This window comes from Phlebotomus papatasi, chromosome 3 (assembly GCF_024763615.1).
Source record: "Phlebotomus papatasi isolate M1 chromosome 3, Ppap_2.1, whole genome shotgun sequence".
Taxonomy (NCBI): Eukaryota; Metazoa; Arthropoda; class Insecta; order Diptera; family Psychodidae; genus Phlebotomus; species Phlebotomus papatasi.
Window position 1 is genome coordinate 77,146,626 of NC_077224.1, and position 22,927 is coordinate 77,169,552.

Consider the following 22,927-nt stretch of genomic DNA (forward strand, 5'->3'; position numbering starts at 1 on the left):
TAATGCAATACATTGAAAAGTTAAGTGACATTCAATATAAAATTTCAAACTATTTCCGCACTATAAAATATTTTAAATATATTTATATTTTTTAATAAATTAGAATTCGGTTCAGTAAAATATGTTAATTTGGTCAGTAAAATACTTCAAAATTTATACGTAATTACTTCAAAATGCGTTTGAAATGTACAAGATAGCGTATATTTAAATATATATATTAAATATTTCTTTTGTAAAATATTTTACTAGTTTTAGGAATAAAAATCACGGTGTCATTTAAATATATCTACTTACCAAAAACTATTTTTACAAACCAACTTCTCATTTCTGAGATATTGTTCAAGGGGGTTTTACATGCAAATTCATATTCTATGATTAAGATCTCTAATTTTTAAATGTCTTTAACTTTAAACTGTGAAGTAAGAAGGCTTAATCGCAATAAAATTTAAAATTACTAAGTTAAAAAAGAAATAATAAACTTTTTTATGATTGGCTTCAATTTCAAAACTGATCGAAAGCTGGGATTCTGGGTACCCAAGAAGAAAACTATACGTTAGAAATCTTTTTTTTCAACAATAATAACGCCTGTCCTACACTGAGAAAAAACGGGGGTGCGATTAACTTTTTTCCTCATAACTTTAACAATTTTTAGGTGTAAAAAATATATCAACATTTTTTTATGCTAATTTTACACCTTTTTAAAGGTAAAATTAACAAGAAAATGGGTAACTTTAACTTCTAATACACCTAAAAAGCATAATATTAACACCGATTTCGGATCAATACTGCAGGGTAAAATTAACATTTCCTGAAGGTTATTTTAACTTTTTCGGATTTCTCTCAGTGTAATAACTCTGAGAATAAGGCATATGAGAATTTTGTAATTCAAATTTTGATAATTTCTTACTGATAAATAAATTTCTCATAAATTCCTTACACATTTTAGATCAGGAAAATTTCATAAAATCAAAATTCACGTCCGTTTCTTTCTTAAAAGTCATGGGACTGACAACCTCATCCTGTAAAAGAAAAAATAATAATGCATGTCTAGAAATCCCCTTGCGGGAAGGCCTTGTTCCTTCATAGTATGTTGTGCCATTATTATTATTATTATTATTCTTCTTTCTTAAAAGTTTCGCCTATGTCTAGGGTGAAAGGAACGTCTATTGATACTTTAAGAACTCGTGTCAGCACCTATTGACACCCTACTCTGTACCATTTGGGATACGAAATTTGAACATCTCTGTTTATACATTATATTACTTATATTTTACTAGATACATTAAATAATTTTCAACATTTTGACAAAAGTGTCAATAAGGGTTCCCTGTCGAACAGACGTTCCTCCGACCCTATCCTACTCTTTTGCACTCTTCTTCTTCTTCTTTTGAACACACACCAAATTAAATTTAGTTCAGTCAAATTTGAAGTCGAAACAGTAGGATAGACTTATGCAAATCTTTTGAAAAAGAAAGGGATGCGAATTTTGATTTCATGAAATTTTACCGGACTAAAAGGTGTGCCAGAGCCATTAGGACCTAAAGGACCTAAATCTTAGAAAAAAAGTAAGGTCGAATGAGCTTGACTTTGGAAAAAGGTTTGGTTTGGTTTGGAAAGAGTTAAACTTGTGATATTGAATATTTTAAGATAATGAAGCGTCATTGGACCTTATTTTAGAATCGTTATTTTGATATGAAATATTTTGAAACAAAAAAATCTTTAAGTTTGCTCATCTGAAATTTGACAAGCAAAACTACTAAAATTTATCCCAATACTGATTACAATGTTACACACCTAAAAAAAATATGAATTAAATTAAAGTTAAATAAAAATCGAAACATTTTAATGTCCATGAGTAGAAGCTTAATTATTTTTGGTTAGTAAAGAAATTGTAGGTTTGTTCAGATGCTGTATAAAAAATATACAATATAGATGATAAAGAACAGGTGAAGAACATTTTTTCAAATAATAAGTCAAATTCATTACTTGTATACTGAAAGCATTAAAATTACACTTTGTTGTTTTTATTGACACCAAAAGGAGCGATATCAAAAAATTGGTAGGTTTATTTATTTTCATATTTTATAAAATACTTTTGAACTAATTAGGGGAAACTGGGGCATCACCAAACACGGGATAGCACCAAACACTAATTTTTATTTCTTAACTACTTGGACTATCTCAACCATTTCTTCAGTAGACAAGCATCCCAATAGTGCCTTTCTATAGATCTTGCCCTTAGAAGTTGAATATCTGATTAAAAAATCGCAGTGTTTGGTGCTACCCCGTGTTTGGTGGTGCCCCAGTTTCCCCTATTCGTAGAATAAATAGTCTTAAAAGAAAATTCAATTAAAGTAAAATAAGGAAAAATTTAAAGCCACTTTGTTTTAGTGTAATAACTTTTATATTTTAATTGAATTTCTGATTAAAAGGGTGGGAAAAACATGCGCTAAAAGTATATTGAGAAAGAAAGGGATGAGAAATTAAATTTAATGAAATGTTTCTGATTTCAAGATCAGATGAATCAAAGGGTAACTTATTCCTATTTTTACTGACGAATGTTTCTGGTTTTTCCAGTTTCGTTAAGATTTTGGATTTCCTGGGTTTTGCGAAAAGTTTTTCAGGACAAAGGGTTCCAAATACAGATCACCGTTTGGCCGAAAACCTAAAAAATAACTATATTTGATCTACAAGAAATCAAATTTACTGATCCGTATGCTCAGTTTAGGATTTTGAAACCCGTAAATTTTCATTAAAGTTTTATCAAAGGGCAAATAAATTGATTGTAATTTTAGCTGTCAATTTTAGATGTTTATTATATAAATTAAAACCTTTTTTAACAGATTCAAGTTTTTTACTGACCAAAATTTTATTTTTAACTGACCAAATTAATTTTTTTTACTTATCATTTGTTTTGTTTTTTGCCTTTAAGTAATATTTCTTTGATCTTATAAAACATTTTGGTTAAATTGTGTGCTTCTATTTACAAAATTTTTTAAAGCTTTCAAGTTATAGCCAATCAAAGAACGGAATTAAATAAAGAAAGTTTGAAATTGTAAGCTGATATTCTTTACAATCTCAGCTTTTGTGGTCACAGGTGAAATCCGAATTCGTCAGATCGGACCCAAATTTTGGATTTACAGGATTTACACGTTCTACACTCATGGAACACGAATATCATGTGTGCTAAAAATCGATTTTCGTGGACGTTCCATCCCGTTCCCGTGTCCCGTCCCATGTCCCGTTTCGTCCCAAATGCGTTTCAAGATCACCTGTAAAGAATCTCAGCTACCATAAGCTTATCTGAGCTTATCACTGGTTTTAAAATAAAGAACTTTATAAAATTGTTTTTTGTAACCTATAAGATTTTCTTATCTTAAAATTGATAACTATGAAATAAGTTTTGCAACAAGGGGGAAGTGGGGTTAGTTTGAGCCATGAGGCTACATTGATATAAGATTTTTCGCATATTTCTTTACGAAACTGAGCTTTGACGTAATTTAATTTAGCTCTACAAAACAATTATGGAACTAAATTGAATTACAATAAAGCCCAGTTACCTTTAGAACTATGCGAAATTCTTTTTATAATAATGTAGCCGTACCCCATGGCTCAAAGTGGCCCCACCTCTCCCTAGTTCGTTTCTGCAGTAAGGCTTCGATTTTCTAAATGTGACAATCGCTTATAAATAGGATTATTAAAAATGTTTCTTATTTTTTCTGAGTGTTGTAGCAAAATTTCATGAGATGATGAGGAAGTGTATTGAAAAAAATGATGAGTTATTGATTTAAATTAACTGTTGGATTGATAATGAAACGAATCAAAGTCCTTGCTTTAGCCTTATCAACCCTCTTCTTTATCCCATTGAATTCTTTATTAAATATTTGTTCAAGATTTCATTAAGTAACACTTGAATGTAAAATACTTAAGAAAAATAACGAAATTTGCGCTTTTCTTCAATCTCTCTACAAATACTAATATCTAAGGGATCACTTTGAGGTGATCATTTCCTTTGGCTGTGATCGAATGGCGCTTCAGAAATTCCTAGCCTCTATCTCACAAAAAAAAAAAACAACTCCCAAGAATATTGTCAAGTGCCACAAAATAATCGTGTGATATTCAAAATTATACACAGTAATTCAAAGTGTTGGGGAGAAAGAGAGCGGGAAAAGTCCATGAGGTTATCGGAAGTGTTTCACTCTTAATTTTTCTTCAATTTTTTTTTAATGTTCACTGAAGATATTGTTGAACAACAGAATTGTGTATGGAGAAAATGGGGGAAAAATGAAGTGATGGGGAAAGATTCCAATCTTTGGTGTTTCATTAAGAAATTTTCTAGAGTAGGCAAAAATAGAATCACAACAAGTATCACCAATTGTGGTGCATTTTGTGTATTTTATAATTCTCTCGGCGATTTTGAATGTTTGTAAACAATCAACCTAAAAAATTCTGTGCATCACCGTGATATATATCATCATTGTCTGTTCTATAAGCCCCTATTTTAGGGATCACGCCGAAAATAATATAAATGAATGATTGAAAATGCAAAAAGACCACAAGCTTTTCTCAATACAGTTGTACAATAATATAAATTGGACATTAAAAAAAAAGTCGCAAGATAAACTGACAAATTAAGTTGAAGAGTCTCCGGAATTTTCCGCCGTTTCTATCATTATCATCCCGCTTCGTGTTTACTCACGTCTCTAATCAGCGTGAAATTTTCAGAGACTGTATGCACAAGTCATTAAAATTATTATGATATTCATTACACTGATCAGACTTTTAAATTCTCAAAGCTATTTCTGTACTCAATTTTTCTTTGAGGCTGTAACTGAAGGAGCAGTTCTAACTTTTCGAAGAAACAGTATTCAACAATTTTTTTGAGGGAGGTCAAGTTTGCAACCATCTTGCTACTAATTAAACATATATTATCAGTTATGAAATAAACTTGTTATGTGCTCTATAATTAAGTTGATATTTACTATAAGGCGTCATTTATCCTGAAGTCTATGAAATGTTTGATTTTTAATTTTTCTCTAAGTTTCTTTGTACTGAAAATAATTTATTTGTCTTCTAAAAGAAAATTAAATATTATGACTATTTAATTAAGCTTTATCTGGAAATAAACTTAAACTACCCTTCTACATTTTCTTTATTATTTGTATATAAATTAAATTTTTCGCTTTTAACTTTTCAATATTGATTAATTAGAATTAGACACTATAGCACTCTTTGGACAAGCCTTTTTTATAAAAATCCAAAAAGAGGGTGGAACTCAAAGGGTCTTGTCAATCAAAAAATAAGCAACATCCTTATGGAGAATTATGTTGCAATTTAAATGTTAAAAAAGTGTGAGATTTATTTTCAAATTTGGTTACTTTTTTATTTTCTTAAAATTGGTAATAAAATCTCTTGAAATAGTGTAATTTCGAGAATTTTTACTGAAAAAAATTATTGTTTGCATTTTATAAAATGCAAATAGCATTGTAAATGTTATGTACAAAATTACATATTTTGAATGAAGAACTCCACAACGTGAACTACGATGTTGTTAGTGAGTTATGCGATTTACGGGTATTTCGTAAGTCTTTAGTAAGAATTCAGAAACATTTACGAATAAATTTACAAAATATTTTTTCTGTGTATATTAATGATATATTAATTATATTAATTCAACAGGTCACATAAAGAGTTACTCGAGTTACTAAACTGTTCCAAGTACAACTTTCAAATTTGTAGTACAAATTGGAAAAGTTTCTTACGTTAGTTGCTAAGAGTTACCAATGCTTAGTAAATGTTATCATTAGCTTCTTAAGGCATCTACCTACCACACTAGGAGCAATTAAAAAAATGCTTTTTTTTTAAAAGAAAATTTCCTATATCATTGCAGAAAGAAACGTCTTTTTTTTCGACAGGAAATTTTTGACGAAAATTGCTTTTAGGGTATAAATTGTTTTATTTGGATTTACACTTTTAAGTGCTGGACAGACCTACCGACTTTTGATGAGAGACGGCCTAACGTAATTATAATCAAAATAATGATTAAAATACATTTCCATCATTTCCCACTAAACCGTCTCTCGGCTTGAGACGTAACTCTGTTTACGGCATTAAGCTTTTACTGTAGTAGAGTCGTCCTATAGTAATTTAGTAGTCGAGATGTCTATTATCATCCATTATTCTAATAAATTAGTAGATATCGCTTATTTGAATTTACAGAGCAGTGCTTGATTTTATAAGATTTTGAATTACTAGGAATGAGTAGGGGAAAGTGCTCATGCTTTGCACGGTCCCAAGCTTTATAATAACTAAATAAAATAACTCTGAATAAATGTGAGTCCGCAATTATTTTAAAAACAGGACACTTTTCCCTAGTTATCTGATTTTTAAAGCATGAGTGCGATGAGTCACAATTATTGATATTATAGGAAAAAATTAGTCATTATGAAGCTTACGATCGTGCAAAGCATGGGTAGGGCACTTTCCTCTATTTAATAAATTTTTGACAAGATATGGATCTAAATCAATTTGTTTAAAATATTTTTCAAACGCCTAATTCCCTTTGTTTGTCTAACGCTTAATCCCTACCATCCCAAGGTGGGTGCTAAAGGTTCTTATTATGGTGCTCTTGTTGCTTATGACGATTAATTAACATCAGTACTTCAGTGAGTGAGGATCAGTCGCCGTGCACAGTTCACTCTTAGGAAGTTGAAATAAGGGTGGCAACATCAGTTCCCTGCTTTCCCTCTAAAAGTACCCGTCAAATCATTGCGCTACCTGCCGATTTTACTCGGAGGTTTTTTGAATTGTAACGGAATATTCTAGTACATTCAGAGAAAATCTGTAGATTTTCGGCAGAATTTCTACGTAGAAAATCTGCAGATTCGCGGCAGAATTTTTTGCATTGGAAATCTGCATACACAGAAAAAAATATTTTGTAAAAATTTTCGTAAATGTTTGTGAATTCCTATGGGGGAGTTACAAAATGCTCGTGAAACGTATAACCCACAAACATGTTCGTAAAAGTTTGTGCTTTTTTCACAAACATTGTTCGTAACATGATCATTTGACGAACATTTTTTTGTACTTTTACAAACATTTGTTCGTAAATGTTCGTAAACACACAAAAAATGTTCGTAAAATGTTGTCATTTGTTCGTAAATGTTCATAAAATATTCGACAGGAAAACAAACATTTACGAACAAATGACAAAATTTTACGAACATTTACGAACAAATGTTTGTAAAAGTACAAAAAATGCTCGTCAAGTGATCATGTTACTAACAATGTTCGTGAAAAAGTACAAACTTTTACGAACATGTTTGTGGGTTATACGATTCACGAGCATTTTGTAACTCCCCCATAGGAATTCACAAACATTTACGAACATTTTTACAAAATATTTTTTTTTCTGTGTAGTTTCCATTGTCTCAATAAGAATATTGTTGATTTATCAAGAAACTGTAGAAGTTACACAGAAAATGGTATGCTCTGAGCAAGCATTACCGATTAAACATTTTAGATAAATAAATAAATGCGAGCAAAAATACAAATTTCTTAAAAATCGCCAATCGAATGATACAAAAACACGAAATTTAGGTCGACACTGTGTTTAAAGTTATCACTTCACTATTCTCTACATATAACACGGCGTCGCAGAATTCTTTATTTTATATAAACACTGTGATATCACCAAGAATAACTCTATTGAATTTTGCAAACTTCAGTGAAAAATATTCCATCTTTTCAGACACAGCTGTCTGGAAAGTCTGGAATGTAGAAAAATCTACAGAAAATCGGAAAAATATCTACAGAAATTCGTCAGAAAATCTGCAAAAATTTCTGACGAATTTTGTCCCAAGTCCAAACAAAATTCGTAGGAATATCTACAGATTTCTCGGCAGGTTTTCGACAGAGGTGTAGATATTTTCTGCAGAAATCTTAAAGATATCTGACGAAATTATTTGACGGGTATTTAATTTTATTTAGATGACCCCGTCTGAGCTTACAAAAGGGACATAAAATTGACTTACATTTGATATTTTTGTGAAACAGGAACATACAATTCCTGCAAATAATTCTCTTATGATTCTTATTATAGAATAATAGGCTCCTTAATCAGAATTACAGGGGGCCAACTCTGCTCTCTAATGGCCTCTACACACTAAGAGAAATTTCTTTAAAAAAATGCCTTTTTAAAGAAAATTTCCCCTATCCTTGTAAGCAGAAACGTCAGAATTTTTTTTAAAAAAAGGCAATTTTTGACGAAAATTGCTTCTAGTGTGTAGATACCATAAAATAGAAAAAATTAAAAGCTAAAAATGTGAAGGTTTTTATATTTAAAGTAGTGCTCAAATAAAATATAAATAAGTAAACAGGTTTAAAAAAAAATTAGGGGGATAGGGGAGATCGGGGTAAAATTAGCCAGGGGCAGTATTATCCAGGGAGGTTTTCAAGTTTTGCTGAAAATGAACATTAAGCAAAAATTAAAGATATATTCGACCGGGGCACATTTATTCAATTCGTCTTACTTTTTTTTATTATCTTCTCTAGAAAAGGTCAGAGATTTTAGAATTTTGAACTATACAGCTTCTTACAGTCATTATCTTAACATAAAAGACATTAAACAAAGTTTTCTATATTTTCATAAATTATACGCGAAGAAAATGTTTAATTTTCCGGTTAAATATACCCCGATCTCCTCTATTATTATTTACTACAAATTATAAATAGAAAAATATTAAACTATTTCCCGTAGAAAGTCGAATGAGGGATGTAGTAATTAAGTAAACTAGCATTCAATTACTTTTAGTTAGTGGGTGAAACATTTTTGATTCAAAGCAATAAAATTGAACATGAAACAATTAATATAAAGAATACTGACCTAAATATTTTGTTGTTTCTTTCAATATTTCTGATGAATACCTACTAATTCTTTTCTCATTGCGAATATTTTCCGCGGGAATTTTTTTTACGAGCAGACAATGGAAGCTTCTTCCGGAGGATTTATTGGGAACAATATATAGGCACGCGACTGATGCCTAACCTTTCCCAATCCGTTAGTTGCTGTCCCCTTGACAATTGCATAACATCTTGCCGAAACCCGTCCAATGAAAATCTTCCTCAATGGCGTGAAAGAAATTTTTCAAAAAAAAATTTGACCTCTAAGAGGAAATTCAAGTGAAATGGTATCACATGTTTGAACTTGAAAAACACCTGAGTACTTTGCCTTTCCGGCTTAGACGGTCTGGTGTATTATGACCAGGTAGTGGGGGAAAACAAGAAGTTGAGATTATTGCGACAAGTTCAAAAGTAAATATTGCGAAAGTTGAGAGAATAGAGAATGAGACATAATAAAATGAACTTTTGGATTTGTTCTCGAATCATCTACAGAGCGCATGATACTTTGAGCCGACGGGCTATTTTTTGCTGTCTGGTAGAGTGCAATATTTTTGTTTTTTTTTTGGCTTTGACTCCGCAATCACAGAAAAATTCATTTCTAATCCTAGAGTGTTATCAGAGGTGGGAACAGTGACTTTTGATTGATATTGCAGGCCGTCTTGCAGAAATACGAAATGAGAATTTGTAATTTTTGTCGTGGCGAGGAGGAGGCATCTTTACGCAATGATTGAATTTCTTATTTGGATGCTCAAGGAATTTTCCATGCTATATCAACGAGCTGAGCCACTAAATTCAATTACAGCGTGAGAATTTGGCTTAGCGTCACGATGTCTACAGATGATCAAGACACATTATCACATTATTTTTGCCATTCGCACAATGTTGTATTAATTTGAAGTGAAACAAATCCTTTGTTATTTTCTTCTTGTTTTAAATTAATCCTGATTTTTTTTTGTCAAACAATCTTTCAGTTATTTAATCGTATTATAGTTAACTTAAATTATTCTCTTTATGTTACACATAATGTTGTTTACGATAGAAATAGAGTTTATATCTTGAGAGTGCGCAGTGTTTTCGATGATCCAGTGCGAAGTACATAATTTCAAATTGACTATCATTTCACTTGGAGAGTTTTATTTGATGAATACACTAATCACTTACATATTGGAATCGGATATCACAAGCCAGGATATTATGAAGTAGAAGAGGAATATTGGATATACCGCCAGTGGTTTTCGATTGGCCGGTTGACTGTCACCGAGAAATATGAATGATGCTGGACATAGGGGAAAGAGAGACACGTTAGTGCTGAAGGCGAAGACTATAGTGGCAAATTGCTTCAATAAATTACCATAAGTGGCCCACACGAAGCCACCAATTGTCGTCACTAGTCTGATAAAGAATAGCAATTTTGTTTGGACGGACGCGAGGAGAATCACTTGGCAAACGATAAGTGACACGGCGACAGGTGTAAGGCAGTAGCCCAAAACACAGACTGACTGGAAGAAGGAGCTGCAAGAGATACAAAAATTGAGTTTTTTGCGGTTTTGGCACATAAACCAAAACATATTCAAAGTTTAACTAAATGTTTGCCCATGTTGTCTAGTGGTTAGGATATCATTTTGGTGTATATCCTCCGTACTTACATATTTCCGCCCAGTAATTTGGAATTCAATGTGACGATCATTGCACCAATCCATACAATCACAAAAACCTGAGCGAACTCTGGTCCACCTTCGTACTGACTGTCTGCTGATCCGTGCAAGATTGTGGCCATAAATGTACAGAGAACTAGAGGTCCCCACAGATCCCAGTCTCTGAGAAGAGTGGACTTCTCTTTTGGATAGAGCACATGAAAGAATTTGACGCCGACTGCTCGGATATCTCGTAGCTGCAAAAGACAGAATACATAACAATTTCTCTCTTGCACTCCCCGCCAAGATCAATTTTACTATTGTGTCTTTAATTGGCTCATCTAGTGTGTCAAAGTCAGGAGGTCCAGCCTTTGAAGTACTCCCAGACGTTCTCTTGTTGGCTGGAATTGTCATCTCACCCTCAACATCTTCCACTCCTGGCACATCATCAAACATCTGCAATTTTCCATTGTTAATTTCAATTGATTTTGATGACAATCGAAAATAAAGGGTTCTTATTGGATACTTACCTCTAATTTTGTTTCCATTTTGTGCTATTTTCACCTATTTTCGGGGAAAATGCATCAACTTTTCACAGAAAAATGCCACAAAAACAAACGCAAACGTCACTTCGAGTCCCAAAAGAGATGTTGTCCCAATGCTCATGCATGGCAGCCATCTGGTAGTTGATGTGAGAAACTTTGTTTCAAATTTTACAGTTTGTAGAACTAAATTTGGGACATTTGAAAATACTTGCGCTAGAACCAAACCTATGTTTTTCTTCTTCCCTTACTAATTTATTTTAAATTAATAAAATCAACGGCGATTTATATCTCAGAATCATATTTTTTTGGGGCGGTATTTGAAGCGAGAAAAATTGTTTTCTGCCTGTAATTTTCACAAAAAAATGTTATCAGGATGTCTGAATTTACTAAATTTTCATGATTTGTAGAGGTCGGCAGGGAATAACTTATATTTCGAAGAAAAATTAGGGTAAATTAAGCTAATTCAAAACCTGCTCCAAATGGAAATTTTTCGATACTTCAAATGGAAACGTCTCTTTTTTCATGATAAATACAGTACTAATTATTATATATGGTAAAAAATGTATGGTTAGCAAAAATTCAAATTTGATTAGGAAAAAATAAGTTAGATCGACAAAATATAAATTTTGCTCACTATAAAACTAATTTCATCAGCTGATTATTAAAAAACTAGTATTAAAAAAAATTACAATCTTTTCAATTAATAGAACAAGTTTTTGTAAACATTTAAGTATCATACTGACCAAATTTGTGTTTACTCTCCGAATTTGATACTTTTACTAACCAAAATTAATTACATTACCTTCTGAAATTGATTTTATACTGACAAAAAGACGATTTTGTTATTAGTCAAAATATTGTTTACTGCTCAGAATAGATCATTTTAGCGATTAAAGTCGTTTTTTATTGACCGAAATCGAGGTTTTCAATCAAATTTGATATTTTGCTGATAGAAATAACAATTTTACTGACCAATCCTATTTTTTCACTTAGCAAAATTATATTTACTTCCCAAATGGTTTTATCCACCCATTTTCACAACAATAGTAAAAAGTGGTGAGATTCCTTCGCTTCAAAATAGGGTAAATGTCCTAATTCAAAACCATTTCCAGACGCTTTAACTTTGACAGAAGATTCAACACATTATTCATATTTTTTCTGAAGAGAATTACATAAATTTGTTCATTGACTCTTCTAGAATGTTACTGTTTAGTGAAAATTCTTTAAATATAATTTGAAAATTTCTTAAATACAAGAAAAATACCCGAGTGTAAAATGCTTCTATTGGAAACATATTAATCCAAATGGAGACAAGGGAAAGTTTCTAATTGGAGACAAAGAGTGTAAGTGAAACCGCAACGAAAGGCTTCCAAAACCTTGTTGAGTTGCTCTTGAGTGCAGGATTTGTTCTTATTCCTGGTCTTTTCTCCTTTCTCATCTAAAACAATAAGAAAATCTCTCCAAAAAAATCATAATTCCGGGGTTTCCTATTAAAGCATTTGTAGATACTTCAGAAAAATCCTTTTTGTTCACGAAATAGGTAATTATTTTATTCGAAAACTTCACTACCGTTAACAATAAAGATTAGCACTTAAATTTAACTAAAATTAGCCAGAAATAAGACATAAATGTTAAACAAAACGAATAAACAACAGTTACCTCATTGTGTTCATTGAAAAACATGGTCGATCGATGAAAAATTAGATGGTGAAAAGGTACAATTTTAATTTTTCTGAGAAATTAACAAATTAAAATTTATGAATATGAATGGATTTTCGCTTTATTTGAAGCAAAATTAACTAAGTAATGAAACTGTGGTATAGAAAATATATAAATAACACTATCTGTTGGTTGCAGTGAAGAATCTGGGCACACGTGCTGAGTACAAAAAAATTCAGATTCAAAAATGTTATCTAGATATATTTTTTTCGAAATTGGAGTTATATCAAATTGCCTCTTAATTAAAAAATTTTAGACTTTTTTTTGTGAAAAATTGTGAAAACTATTTGATTTCACTTAAATATTACTGCTTGAACTCTGCAGAGAGAGCAGTATTATAATCCCTCGATTTTTTACCTTCCAATATTTAACCCTTTTTACTCACCGGGAACACATTTCTCAATATATCGTTGCGTTTCTGATGATTTCTGAGAAATGATGTTACGCTGTTTGTCCGTCTGTCCAAACGGATGTTATCACGTCTAAGGGTCAAACACTTAGTTAGAGATAGAGACTTGGAACCTTTGAGGATCCTCCCCAAAAGTCGATCCTTTCTTCCCACCCCTCTTCTTCCCCCCCGAAACCGTGTTTTTTGGGGATTGCTCGAAAACTCGTTGTGCGACTTCTTTTCATTTTTGATATGTAAGTTTCATAGAATTCGAACAAGGATTTCAGAAAATAAAAAATATTGAAATTTTTAGCCCTATTTTTAAAACGTTTTCTTTACAGCAGATATTAATTTTGAACTGCTTATTTTCCAAAATTGATGCACTGGTAAATATTACCTAAATGATTTGGACTCTTTGAATACGAAACCACTATCTATTTTAGAATTTCACAAAAGTTCTTTTCTCCAGAAGTCCTTATATTAAAAATGGCCACTTGGGGTAAAAAGTAACAAAAGCTATGGAGCAAAAAGTAACAAAGACCAAAGCAATTTCTGATATTTCAGGGCGAGAAGAAACGTCATTTTCATGTTTCGCCGCTTTTTGTTTGCATTGGTCAAGCGATTTGCAGTCTTTTGTGTGTTTTTTTTGAAACAGATTGAAAAGCGCTTTTCTCGTTTTCTCACTTTTCTCGCAGAGAAATCGGTGTTTTACAAAGGTGTAGATGAATAAATTTTCTATGAAAATATGTCACCTAGCTATTTTTTTTAAATATACGAAAGCTCGTAATAAAGCAAATCAAAATATGATAATATCCCATACCTGGTACTTGCCCCAGCATTTTTGAGAATGGTCACAAAATTAACTTATAGAAAACGGCTCGATAAACGTATTTCCTTACACAATAGAGGAAAATGACTTTCACAAAGTTGTAGAGCAGTAAATTTCCCATAAAACTCCACGAATTAGAAATTTCTGGGGCGCTAGGGTAGCTTGTAAAAAATAAAATATCCATTTTGTGATTTTTTGCCCCAGTCTCCCCTACTATTAAAATCTAAGAAAATCGATCAAAAAATGCGACCTTCAAAGTGGTTGACTTTTGACTTTCGATAATTACAAATGAAGAATTTTCCGGTTATAGGTAAGCCTAGGCTATCTCTAAAATATCTGAAATTAAATGAAAATCGATAAAGCCGTTTTTTATATAATCCATAAACATGGTTTTTAGAGTGATGGAGGGTGTGAGGGGGAAAAGATTAAAATAAAACGTCTGGAGGTAATGTTTTTTTTAAATTGTGGGCCATCAAAGACCAGAAGATGATATCTTTTACCGTTTAAGCCCCAGCGGTGACAAGATGGAATATAACTTCTTTTTCTTTGAGTTCAAGTTATAAAAATGAATTCAGGGGTAACATGATAACTTCTTATCGATGGTATCGACTATCGATTCTGAAAAATTTTAACGATAGTTGAGCTTTATGCAGATATTGCAAATATTTATCAACAGTCAAATTATATTAAGAATGTCACAATAAATGGCCTAACAATGCGTATAAAGTCATCATTCACTTAATCTACGAGATACAGATTTATCAATATTATCGATTCGATAGTATCGAAAAGTTATCATTCCTCCTCAGATCTTTCGATATTACTTATCAAACCCAAAAACTCAAAAACAATTCAGAAACACACTTGGTTTACAAATTTATACAACATTTTTATTCACAACAATAAAGTATTTAATTAAATAAACATTTTACAAAATATTCTTAATAACATTGTTGACCCTTATACATATTTCTTTTTTTTTTTTAATTTTTAAAATGGTTTAGAACTTTTTGGTTTTAGATTAAAGATAAGAATGTACAATTTATCTATTGGCCAGCCATTTCAGAAGTTTTCCTACACCCAAAGGTGATTCTAGTCTGTAGTCTGCATAAGTTTCGATTTGGTCACTGTTTGCGATCCTAAAGCTAATCCCCTTATTCTTAAGGGCCTTCATGGCATCTTCGTCCGTTGTGTCATCTCCTGCGAAGAACACCTTGGCTTTATCACTCCAATCCTTCCCAAATTTGTTTTCTAGAATACACAGAGCTGCCATGCCTTTGTTCCATTCAACAGGAGGCTTAGCCTCAATAGCCATATGGGCTTGATTTGCTCGAAATCCGAAACCCTTGACAGTCTTCTTAACTTCTTCTTTTAGTTCATTTTGAAGTTCAGCAGGAACGTTGCGATAATGGAATGTGAGGGATGCTTTTTTATTCTCAACCCAGGCTCCATCGTGGGCAAAGTTCTCATTGAGAGTATTAACCATTTTGGTGTAGTTCGATTTAAGGTCATCGGAAATTGGGTAGTTGTACCTGGTACCATCTGGATAGAGAATTTCCAGGCCGTGATTTCCGGCGTAGGTTACGTTATCGATGTTGACCTGTAATGCACATGAAGGTTTTTTCGTTAGGGATTTACATAGTTTGTTTAAATGTTTTAAATGCATTTGAATTTTGACGTAGACAGATCGTTGTGATTCAATTGCAACGAAATAGACGATAAGAAGTTACTCACTTTGCTGCGTACGTCGTCTACACCTCGACCCGAGATAACTGCCACAAAGACATCATCTCGAGTTACGAGCTGTTTTAGTTGCACATCTGTTTCCTGTGGGATTCTGGTATCATTTGGATGCGCAGCAATAGGTGCCAAAGTCCCATCGTAGTCCAACAAAACAGCCAAAGTCTTTTTAGTTGAAGCATAATTCTCAAGAGTCCGACTGAAGTCAATATCGTTGCGAAGCGTTATAAGATTTCCCACAGGCATGGTTTTTGAATTGAATTCAGCTTTGGTTACACAGAAAAACAGAAGAAGGAAGAATTCTGTAAAAAAGAGGTCATGTTATTGTATAAGGATTACTGTTTTTATTTACAAGCTGCAAACTTTGCTGCTGAAGCTGCATTTCTTGCGAGAGCTGGAATGAATGGAATGATCAGTAAAGTCCCACTGACTTGATTAATTTTTCTAGGGTATAATACTGCATCAGGTTTCGGAGACATCATTATCAACTTCTATGACCTTTCACTGATAGTGTCAATGGAAAAGTTCAGTCCATGGACAGAAAGTTAATATTCTTTTTTTTTTTGTGTGATTACAATAATATAAAAGTTTGCCATATCTCTAATTGGTTCAATTAAAATTACCGCAAAATATAGCAGGAAATCCCAAAGTGGGAAAATTTGCCTTGTCCTCGGAAAATAATCTCTGGATGTTGCTATTTTCGCGGAATAAATCTGTCGTACTTTTGATGCCATTATGCAGATTGGCGCTCAAAATCCAGTTTGAGTTAATTCGAATGGAATGCTTGAGGACGTCGCGATGCTTTGTGACATACAAGGGGGTGACATAGGGGGTGGTTTTCAATCGCCCACGACGCATTTTAATAACGTCCTGTAGGTAGCGGCAATCACATCAAGTGTTATAAACATGGAACTTTCAAAAGGCAAGCAATTAATAAAACTTCTGTATAATGTCGTATTTGCATTTTTATTTCAATATTAGACTGATTGAGGTTATACAGTTCCTATAAAGGAAAATTTCTTGCAATCATCTATGAGTTAGGTCATTAGAATTAGATTTAAAATACTTAGAGTTTAGATTTAATTTGTTTTTCAATTAAGAAAAATTAAAAATGTGACTAAAATTGCTTAATAATTATTCTTGATTTGCAGCAGCCGCAGCAGCATTTGCAGTATTTTGGTAAAAATGGTCAGTAAAAATAATGAAGTTATGATTCAATTTAATTCTTTTTACTGACCACTTAAAATTGTCATTTACTGACCAATTAGGGTCGAAGGAACACCTCGAACACCTGTTCGGTGGAGAACACTTATTGGGAATTTCTTAAAAATATTTAAATTTATGTAATGTAGAGTAAGTGTACCAAATTTCGGCCAGCTTGCAATTACGGCCATTTCATTTATTTCTAAAAATTACATACTTTTTAGTTCTTATCATTCCCTAGAGCTTGTATAATGACAATAACAAAAAAAACGTATCGACTCTACGAACGAAATTATGTGAAAAAGATCTTTTACCCTTTAAGGACGTGTGGGACATCGGTGTCCCAAAAACAAAAACAGTTTTTTGACAATAGAAAATTATTTTGTTCTCTAAATAGTCCGAAAAATTAGTTTTCACTTTTGGGACACTGGTCTCCCATTTGTCTTTAAAGGGTTAAGGAGTTCCGGAAGGGTAATAATTTTACATAAAACAAAGACGATAAAATATCTTCAAGGCTTTAAACAACACTTTTAAAAAAGATGTAACAAAAATGTCAATTTGTATTAAAAATACAACATTTCAAACTTATGACTTTGGTGCTTGCATACAACTGTGCCAAAATTTGGCACACTTACCCTATCTAATAAAATGCAAGTCTTATCCATTATCTTTTTGCATTTCTTATCTAAAATAGTACAAAATAGGGTGCCAATAGGTCAGGAGAGGATACAATTTCTAGGTATTCCTTTAACTCTTTCGTCTCTTTTGGGACTCTGAGTACCCAAAGCAGCATATAAATGTTCTGTGTAAAACAATGTTTTTTTTTATTTATTCAGAACTGATAAAAATTCGATGCTTCTGGATGATTACAAACTATAAGGATATCCAAATGTAAAATATTTTTTGTAGGACCTCAATTAATTGCTGAGCTTAGATATTTTTTATTAAAAAATGGTGAAATTGACTTGCAGCTTATGCTCCGCTCCGGAAAGGGTTAACCCTATTCTAACTAACTAATCAAAAACGTTTTTCCTTCATACTTCTAATTATTTTTTTTATTAAAATTTTCGAATAATTTAAAAGAAAATTCTAAAAGAGTTTTTGCAATGAGAAAATGAAGAAGTTTTGCATCATCTTGAAATTTTCGATTAGGTTTAAACTTTAAAGGGATTTATGATAACTTTTTACTTTTTTTACTGAAACGAAATGTATTTTCTCTCGTCATTTTCAGCGATACTAAAAAATTTAAACTAACTTTTTACTAATTTACTGAGCAGAATTGTCTTTGTTGAATAAAATGACTCGAACAGGATAAAACTTTTTCAAATTGGATAAATTCTTATGAATAAATAAGATATATACTTTAGACAGTTAAAAAATAAAGATATAGCAAAATATATGAGTAACTGGGCTCTTAACTTGAGAAAATCATCCTCTGAATTTGAAAACTTTTCATGGTTAAAGCTTTTACAATTTTTAATTATTATTCATGACGGCGTTCATTCACTTTTAGGATACAAAATGTTAATTAACTTAAAAAGATAATGTATAAATTGGGAATAAAAAGGTTAAATTGCAAGAAATGCATACTTTTTTTTTTAAAAATGATAATGGTTATGAAAATTCATAAAAACGTATAAATTGTATAATTATTATATAAAATTCATCTACTGGGGATGGATTGAGTACAGTATGAGAATATTGTTATATGACAAATTTGAATGGTAATAGTCACAAAGGTGATTTATTTATAATATTACCAATCTTTGTAATGTAAAGGTCAAGAACACATTTTTGAGAATACAGTGACTTTCTTTGAAATTAAAGTTTCGTTTAACAAATGGGGTTTTCCAAGTCCCACATGACTTTCAAAATCATATTTTTAAAGTTTAGGAAATCTTAAGAAAAGCACATAAAGCATACAGAACTTGTCTTATTTTGAACTAATTTTTTTTTTCAAAAAATAGGGTTCAAAAGGTACTCTTGGAGCATTTTCTTCTGTATATTGTCTTGTAGAACTCTTTTTAGTCTTTAAAAATCCTTATGTTCTTAAGATCTGCATGTATCGTTCTTTGTTTAGTCTTACTTTCAGTCAATGATTTTTATAAGAAAAGCAAAGTGTTCGATCTTCAAATTTTTAATAGTGTTGGTGACTTCGAATAGTTCTTAATTTATTAAAGATTGTCATATTAAAGATATTAAAAGAGTAGAATTAAATATAGAAAATGATTTGAATAACAATTAGTTGGCATTAGTTTGTTTGAGCAGAATAAGTTCGGTTTGAGTTTACTTAAACTTTGAATTAATAAGATTTAGAGATACGTCTTTTAAAAAACACAATAAATAAATAAATATATGAGAAAACTAGAATTTTCTAGTTTTGCTTTACAATTTCAAATGTAAGGTATTTCGGTCTGATGGGGTGTGGTAGGAAATATAAAGAAACACTAGACCTCTATTGTCTTATCTTTCGGAATTTAATTTTTTACAAACTAATAAAAAAGAATATAAAGAAAATAAGAAAATTAAGAAAACAAAAAAGTTAAGTTAAGTTAAGATCGGTTTAGTCTAGTGTATCCGAATATTTTCTGAAAAAAATTTTTAAGTTGACTGATAATAAAAAATAATTAGCCAAAAAAGCTAAATTCTAAAGTACTTAACTACCCTTCAGTAGATCCAAAATAATTTGGCGTCAATACCTATTCCGGTTAAAATTTCCCACAACGAATGCCGTCACTATGTTGAAGTATCACAACAGAAAGATTTTAAAGCATATGTTGACTTGAAATCTTACTTGAAAATACACGAAAACACTGACGGGAAGTTTCTCGAATATTGTATTTCCATTGAGCGCAATTAATACACTTCATTAGAATGAGATTGGCACATTGGGGAAAATTTCCAAACCTTGAACTTGGCCCATTTTTTTTTTGATATTTATTCACTTATTCTCTGTATTTCTGTGGGAAGTTAACCTAATATGAAATATGTTCAACTTGTCACTGAGGCAAAAATTTTCTTGTACTTCAAGTGTAAATAATCTTATCAGATACGTTTGTGAAAGAAAAAGAAATAAAGTACAATTTTATCTGTGTAGACACTTGCAACTCAAGTGCAAAGTTTCACCAGATAGAGCGGAAAAGTGCATTTAGTGGGGTGGTTGGAGGGGGGGAGGGCTGATAGTGAAGGGGTGTGTCAAAGGTGTAGTTTTATAAGGGAGAAATTCAATTGGAAATCACCTTTTGCGCAATTAAAATACGTTATTTTGTAGATTCAAGAGCACGTTTTACTGCAGGGAAATAACAGCAAATAAAATACGGAAAAAGCGCGGGAAAAATTACACTCACTCGGCGTTCTTTTGCAAATAAAAATTAACACTTGAAGTCAAAGAAAAAGTATAGCACAGCACAATTTCTTTAGGAGCTGCTATCAGTCTCAAATGCAAGACGCGAATAGTTTTCTGAACTAAACGTACTAATCACTTATATACGATTGTGACAAGCTTTGTGTAATCCATTTCTCAATCTCCCTCGGTTTTCCCTCTCTTTTTCTCCACCAATCTTTCATCTCATTTTCAGTCAGACTACCGTACTAAATCTGCTAGAGTGTGCGTTTTCAAACAATTATTATTAAATCAAAAGGCAAATAAATATAGAACGTCATCATTAAGCATCCGCGTAAGCAATATCAGTCGACAAATTCTCTCAAACATCAAACAGAGATGGAGAAAGTTCAGTTGAAAATACAGACTTACACAATTTTCCAACTGGTAATCGAAAGTGTATTGTTTTAATTTTGCAACGCAGTTAAATTGAAGAATTATTGAAAAGGAAATTGCGGAAATGCCATGAAATCTGTTGACAGCACAAGAATGCAATAAGGCACATTCCGGCGAGGTGACTTTGAGGCGGAGAAACTTAAATTAACTACATTTTTCCACCCCCAACAAGACCTGTCGATCTATTGTTGTCTTGGCATGTCTTGAATATTCTGTTGTGGAGGGTGGTACCCTCATTGTATATAATTCTGCTGAGATGAATTTAGCAAACGTAGGGCAATTGCATTGCTATAGTTTTTCAAAAAAGTGATAGGGGGAGGTGGGGCTACTTTGAGCTGTGAGGCTACATTGTTATACGATTTTTTCGCCCATTTCTAAATGAAGCTGGTCATTACAAATATTTTATTTAGATCCAGAATTGTTTTGTCTATATGAATTAAATCAAGTTAAAACCCAGTTTTCTTTAGAAATATTCGAAAAAATCGTATAACAATGTAGCCCCATAGCTTAAAGTAGCTCCACTTCTCCCTAGGACCGGGAATTTATTTGCAAATTTTAGAGTCGGAGAAAGATTTTTACTAAAAATATTAGGCTATTCCATAATGAGTTGCCGATTTGTATATTTTATGAGCAATTTTTCTTTATGTACCATCATGGTCATACCATCGGAGCTGCGATATCTTGTGGAGTTGGGGATACAGTTATTTAATCCTAGATCCGGCTAAATTAGTAGTCGCTTGGAAATACTTGGGGGAATGTAGTGGATCTGGAGCAGAATTAATCAGTAAATGATATTTTTATTTACCTATAATTCGTGAACAACATGTTTCAAATGATTAAGAATTAATTAATTAATAATGCTGGGAAAATTCGATTGTAAGTTCAAATTTGGGGGAAAGAATCACGTCGAGTAAACTGTTCTTGTCAGTCGAAATGGATAAAATTGGCTCGACGTGATTCTTTACTCCCAAAATTCAACTCACAATCGAATTTTCAAGCATTTCGAGTTGCAAGAACTCCGAATTGCACGTATTTTGAGGTCGCCTGTAAATAATCTCAGCTACCATAAGCTTATTTGGGCTTATCACAAAAATTTCAAAGTTCATTGAAATCGGTTAATAAACATTAGAGATAGAGTCTGGTCCATTTGAATATAACAAGGGTCGGGGTACAGTGGGTTACTGTAGAGACGGATATGGGATCCATCTTTAGAAAGATTTCAATCTCAGATACAGTAGGGGAAACTGGGGCACCACCAAACACGGGGTACGACCAAACACTGCGATTTCTTAATTTGATATGTAACTTTAGAAGAAAAGGCTTATAGAAATTTATAGACATTATAGGGATGCTTGTCCACTGAAGAAATGGTTGAGATAGTCCAAGTAGTTTAGAAATAAAAATTCGTGTTTTGTGCTACCCTATGTTTGGTGGTGCCCCAGTTTTCCCTATATACTAAATTTCTTCAATATCGCTTCATAAACACCGAAAATGCAGTCCGGTCAAGACATTTTCGATTATAGCTTAGGTCAGGATACATCGAGGGAGGAGTGCGATCCATCGTTAGAAAGGTCTCGTCCTCAGCTACAACATACTAAAATTTAAAGTTTTCGAAATATTCGAGATCGATTAATCGAAAATCGATTTTTTGATTAATCTTACTTTTGGTTAAATCGGATGAAATTGGGGTGTCATGAGGGTTGTAGTACTCAACGAACACCAATTTTTTTTTCTAATTTCGATAATTAGAACTGGAGATATGACGATTTGAAAATTAAATTTTTGATCCCTTATAGCTCGGGTCCGGCCGGTCAGAGGATCTTAAGTTTGGTACTGATCGAAAACTCTTAGGCCCAGCTATAACATACTAAAATTTGAGATTGACCGAGGCCATAGGGGTTGAGTTATTGAGAAAACAAAATTTGGCGGTATTTCAAAATGGCGGAATGAGGGGGTTAGGGTAGATACGGCATCACCTATTTCTAGTCGCCCATCGAGATTTAACCTTTGCCGAAACCGCTTGTTGATATCTCTTTCCGTTCTCTCTCCAGAAGCGGTTGCATGACAGACGGAATGTCCAGGAAAATCTATTTTTTGCGCGTATGATATTCGTGATCCATGAGTGTTAAAACGTGTAAATCCAAAATTTGAGCCCGATCTGACGAGGTCGGATTTCATCTGTGACCACAA

General features: G+C 32.3%; 2 protein-coding genes and 1 long non-coding RNA gene across 4 annotated transcripts; 1 reads left to right on the forward strand and 2 right to left on the reverse strand.

Moving 5' to 3' along the window:
- The first annotated feature begins 8,937 nt into the window (after nt 1-8,937).
- On the forward strand, nt 8,938-9,962 carry LOC129805867 (uncharacterized). Its single transcript, XR_008752133.1, has 2 exons — nt 8,938-9,436; nt 9,510-9,962. It is a non-coding gene; the product is annotated as an uncharacterized LOC129805867 (long non-coding RNA).
- A 51-nt stretch (nt 9,963-10,013) lies between these two features.
- LOC129805866 (protein YIPF6) lies at nt 10,014-11,188 on the reverse strand. Its single transcript, XM_055854089.1, has 5 exons — nt 11,066-11,188; nt 10,854-10,991; nt 10,548-10,792; nt 10,253-10,413; nt 10,014-10,177 (listed from the first exon to the last, which is right to left on the reverse strand). The coding sequence occupies exons 1-5, from the start codon at nt 11,081-11,083 to the stop codon at nt 10,059-10,061; spliced, it is 681 nt and encodes a 226-aa protein (XP_055710064.1). The 5' UTR covers nt 11,084-11,188; the 3' UTR covers nt 10,014-10,058.
- Nucleotides 11,189-14,884: 3,696 nt separating this feature from the next.
- Nucleotides 14,885-20,508, reverse strand: LOC129805864 (uncharacterized). 2 transcript variants are annotated; one of them, XM_055854087.1, is made up of 4 exons: nt 20,199-20,507; nt 16,120-16,150; nt 15,751-16,058; nt 14,885-15,616 (listed from the first exon to the last, which is right to left on the reverse strand). In XM_055854087.1, exons 2-4 carry the CDS (start codon nt 16,136-16,138, stop codon nt 15,059-15,061), a joined length of 885 nt encoding a protein of 294 aa, XP_055710062.1. In that variant the 5' UTR covers nt 16,139-16,150; nt 20,199-20,507; the 3' UTR covers nt 14,885-15,058. The 2 variants fall into 2 exon arrangements, with proteins under 2 accessions (XP_055710062.1, XP_055710061.1); XM_055854086.1 differs by lacking the exon at nt 16,120-16,150 and having other exon boundaries at nt 19,754-20,508.
- Between the last annotated feature and the right edge of the window lie 2,419 nt (nt 20,509-22,927).

Bases quoted from the DNA above. Each gene is read 5' to 3' on its own strand.
- LOC129805866 (XM_055854089.1), bottom strand. The intron at 10,793-10,853 runs GTAAAATTGATC...TGTCTTTTGCAG, and splicing joins AGCCAATTAAAGACACAATA to CTACGAGATATCCGAGCAGT. The intron at 10,178-10,252 runs GTAATTTATTGA...CCCTATGTCCAG, and splicing joins CTTCGTGTGGGCCACTTATG to CATCATTCATATTTCTCGGT.
- LOC129805864 (XM_055854086.1), bottom strand. From the start codon at position 19,829: ATGAAGTGTATTAATTGCGCTCAATGGAAATACAATATTCGAGAAACT. The intron at 16,059-19,753 runs GTAAGATTTCAA...TCTTTTTTACAG, and splicing joins GTGTTTTCGTGTATTTTCAA to AATTCTTCCTTCTTCTGTTT. The intron at 15,617-15,750 runs GTGAGTAACTTC...TGTGCATTACAG, and splicing joins TAGACGACGTACGCAGCAAA to GTCAACATCGATAACGTAAC.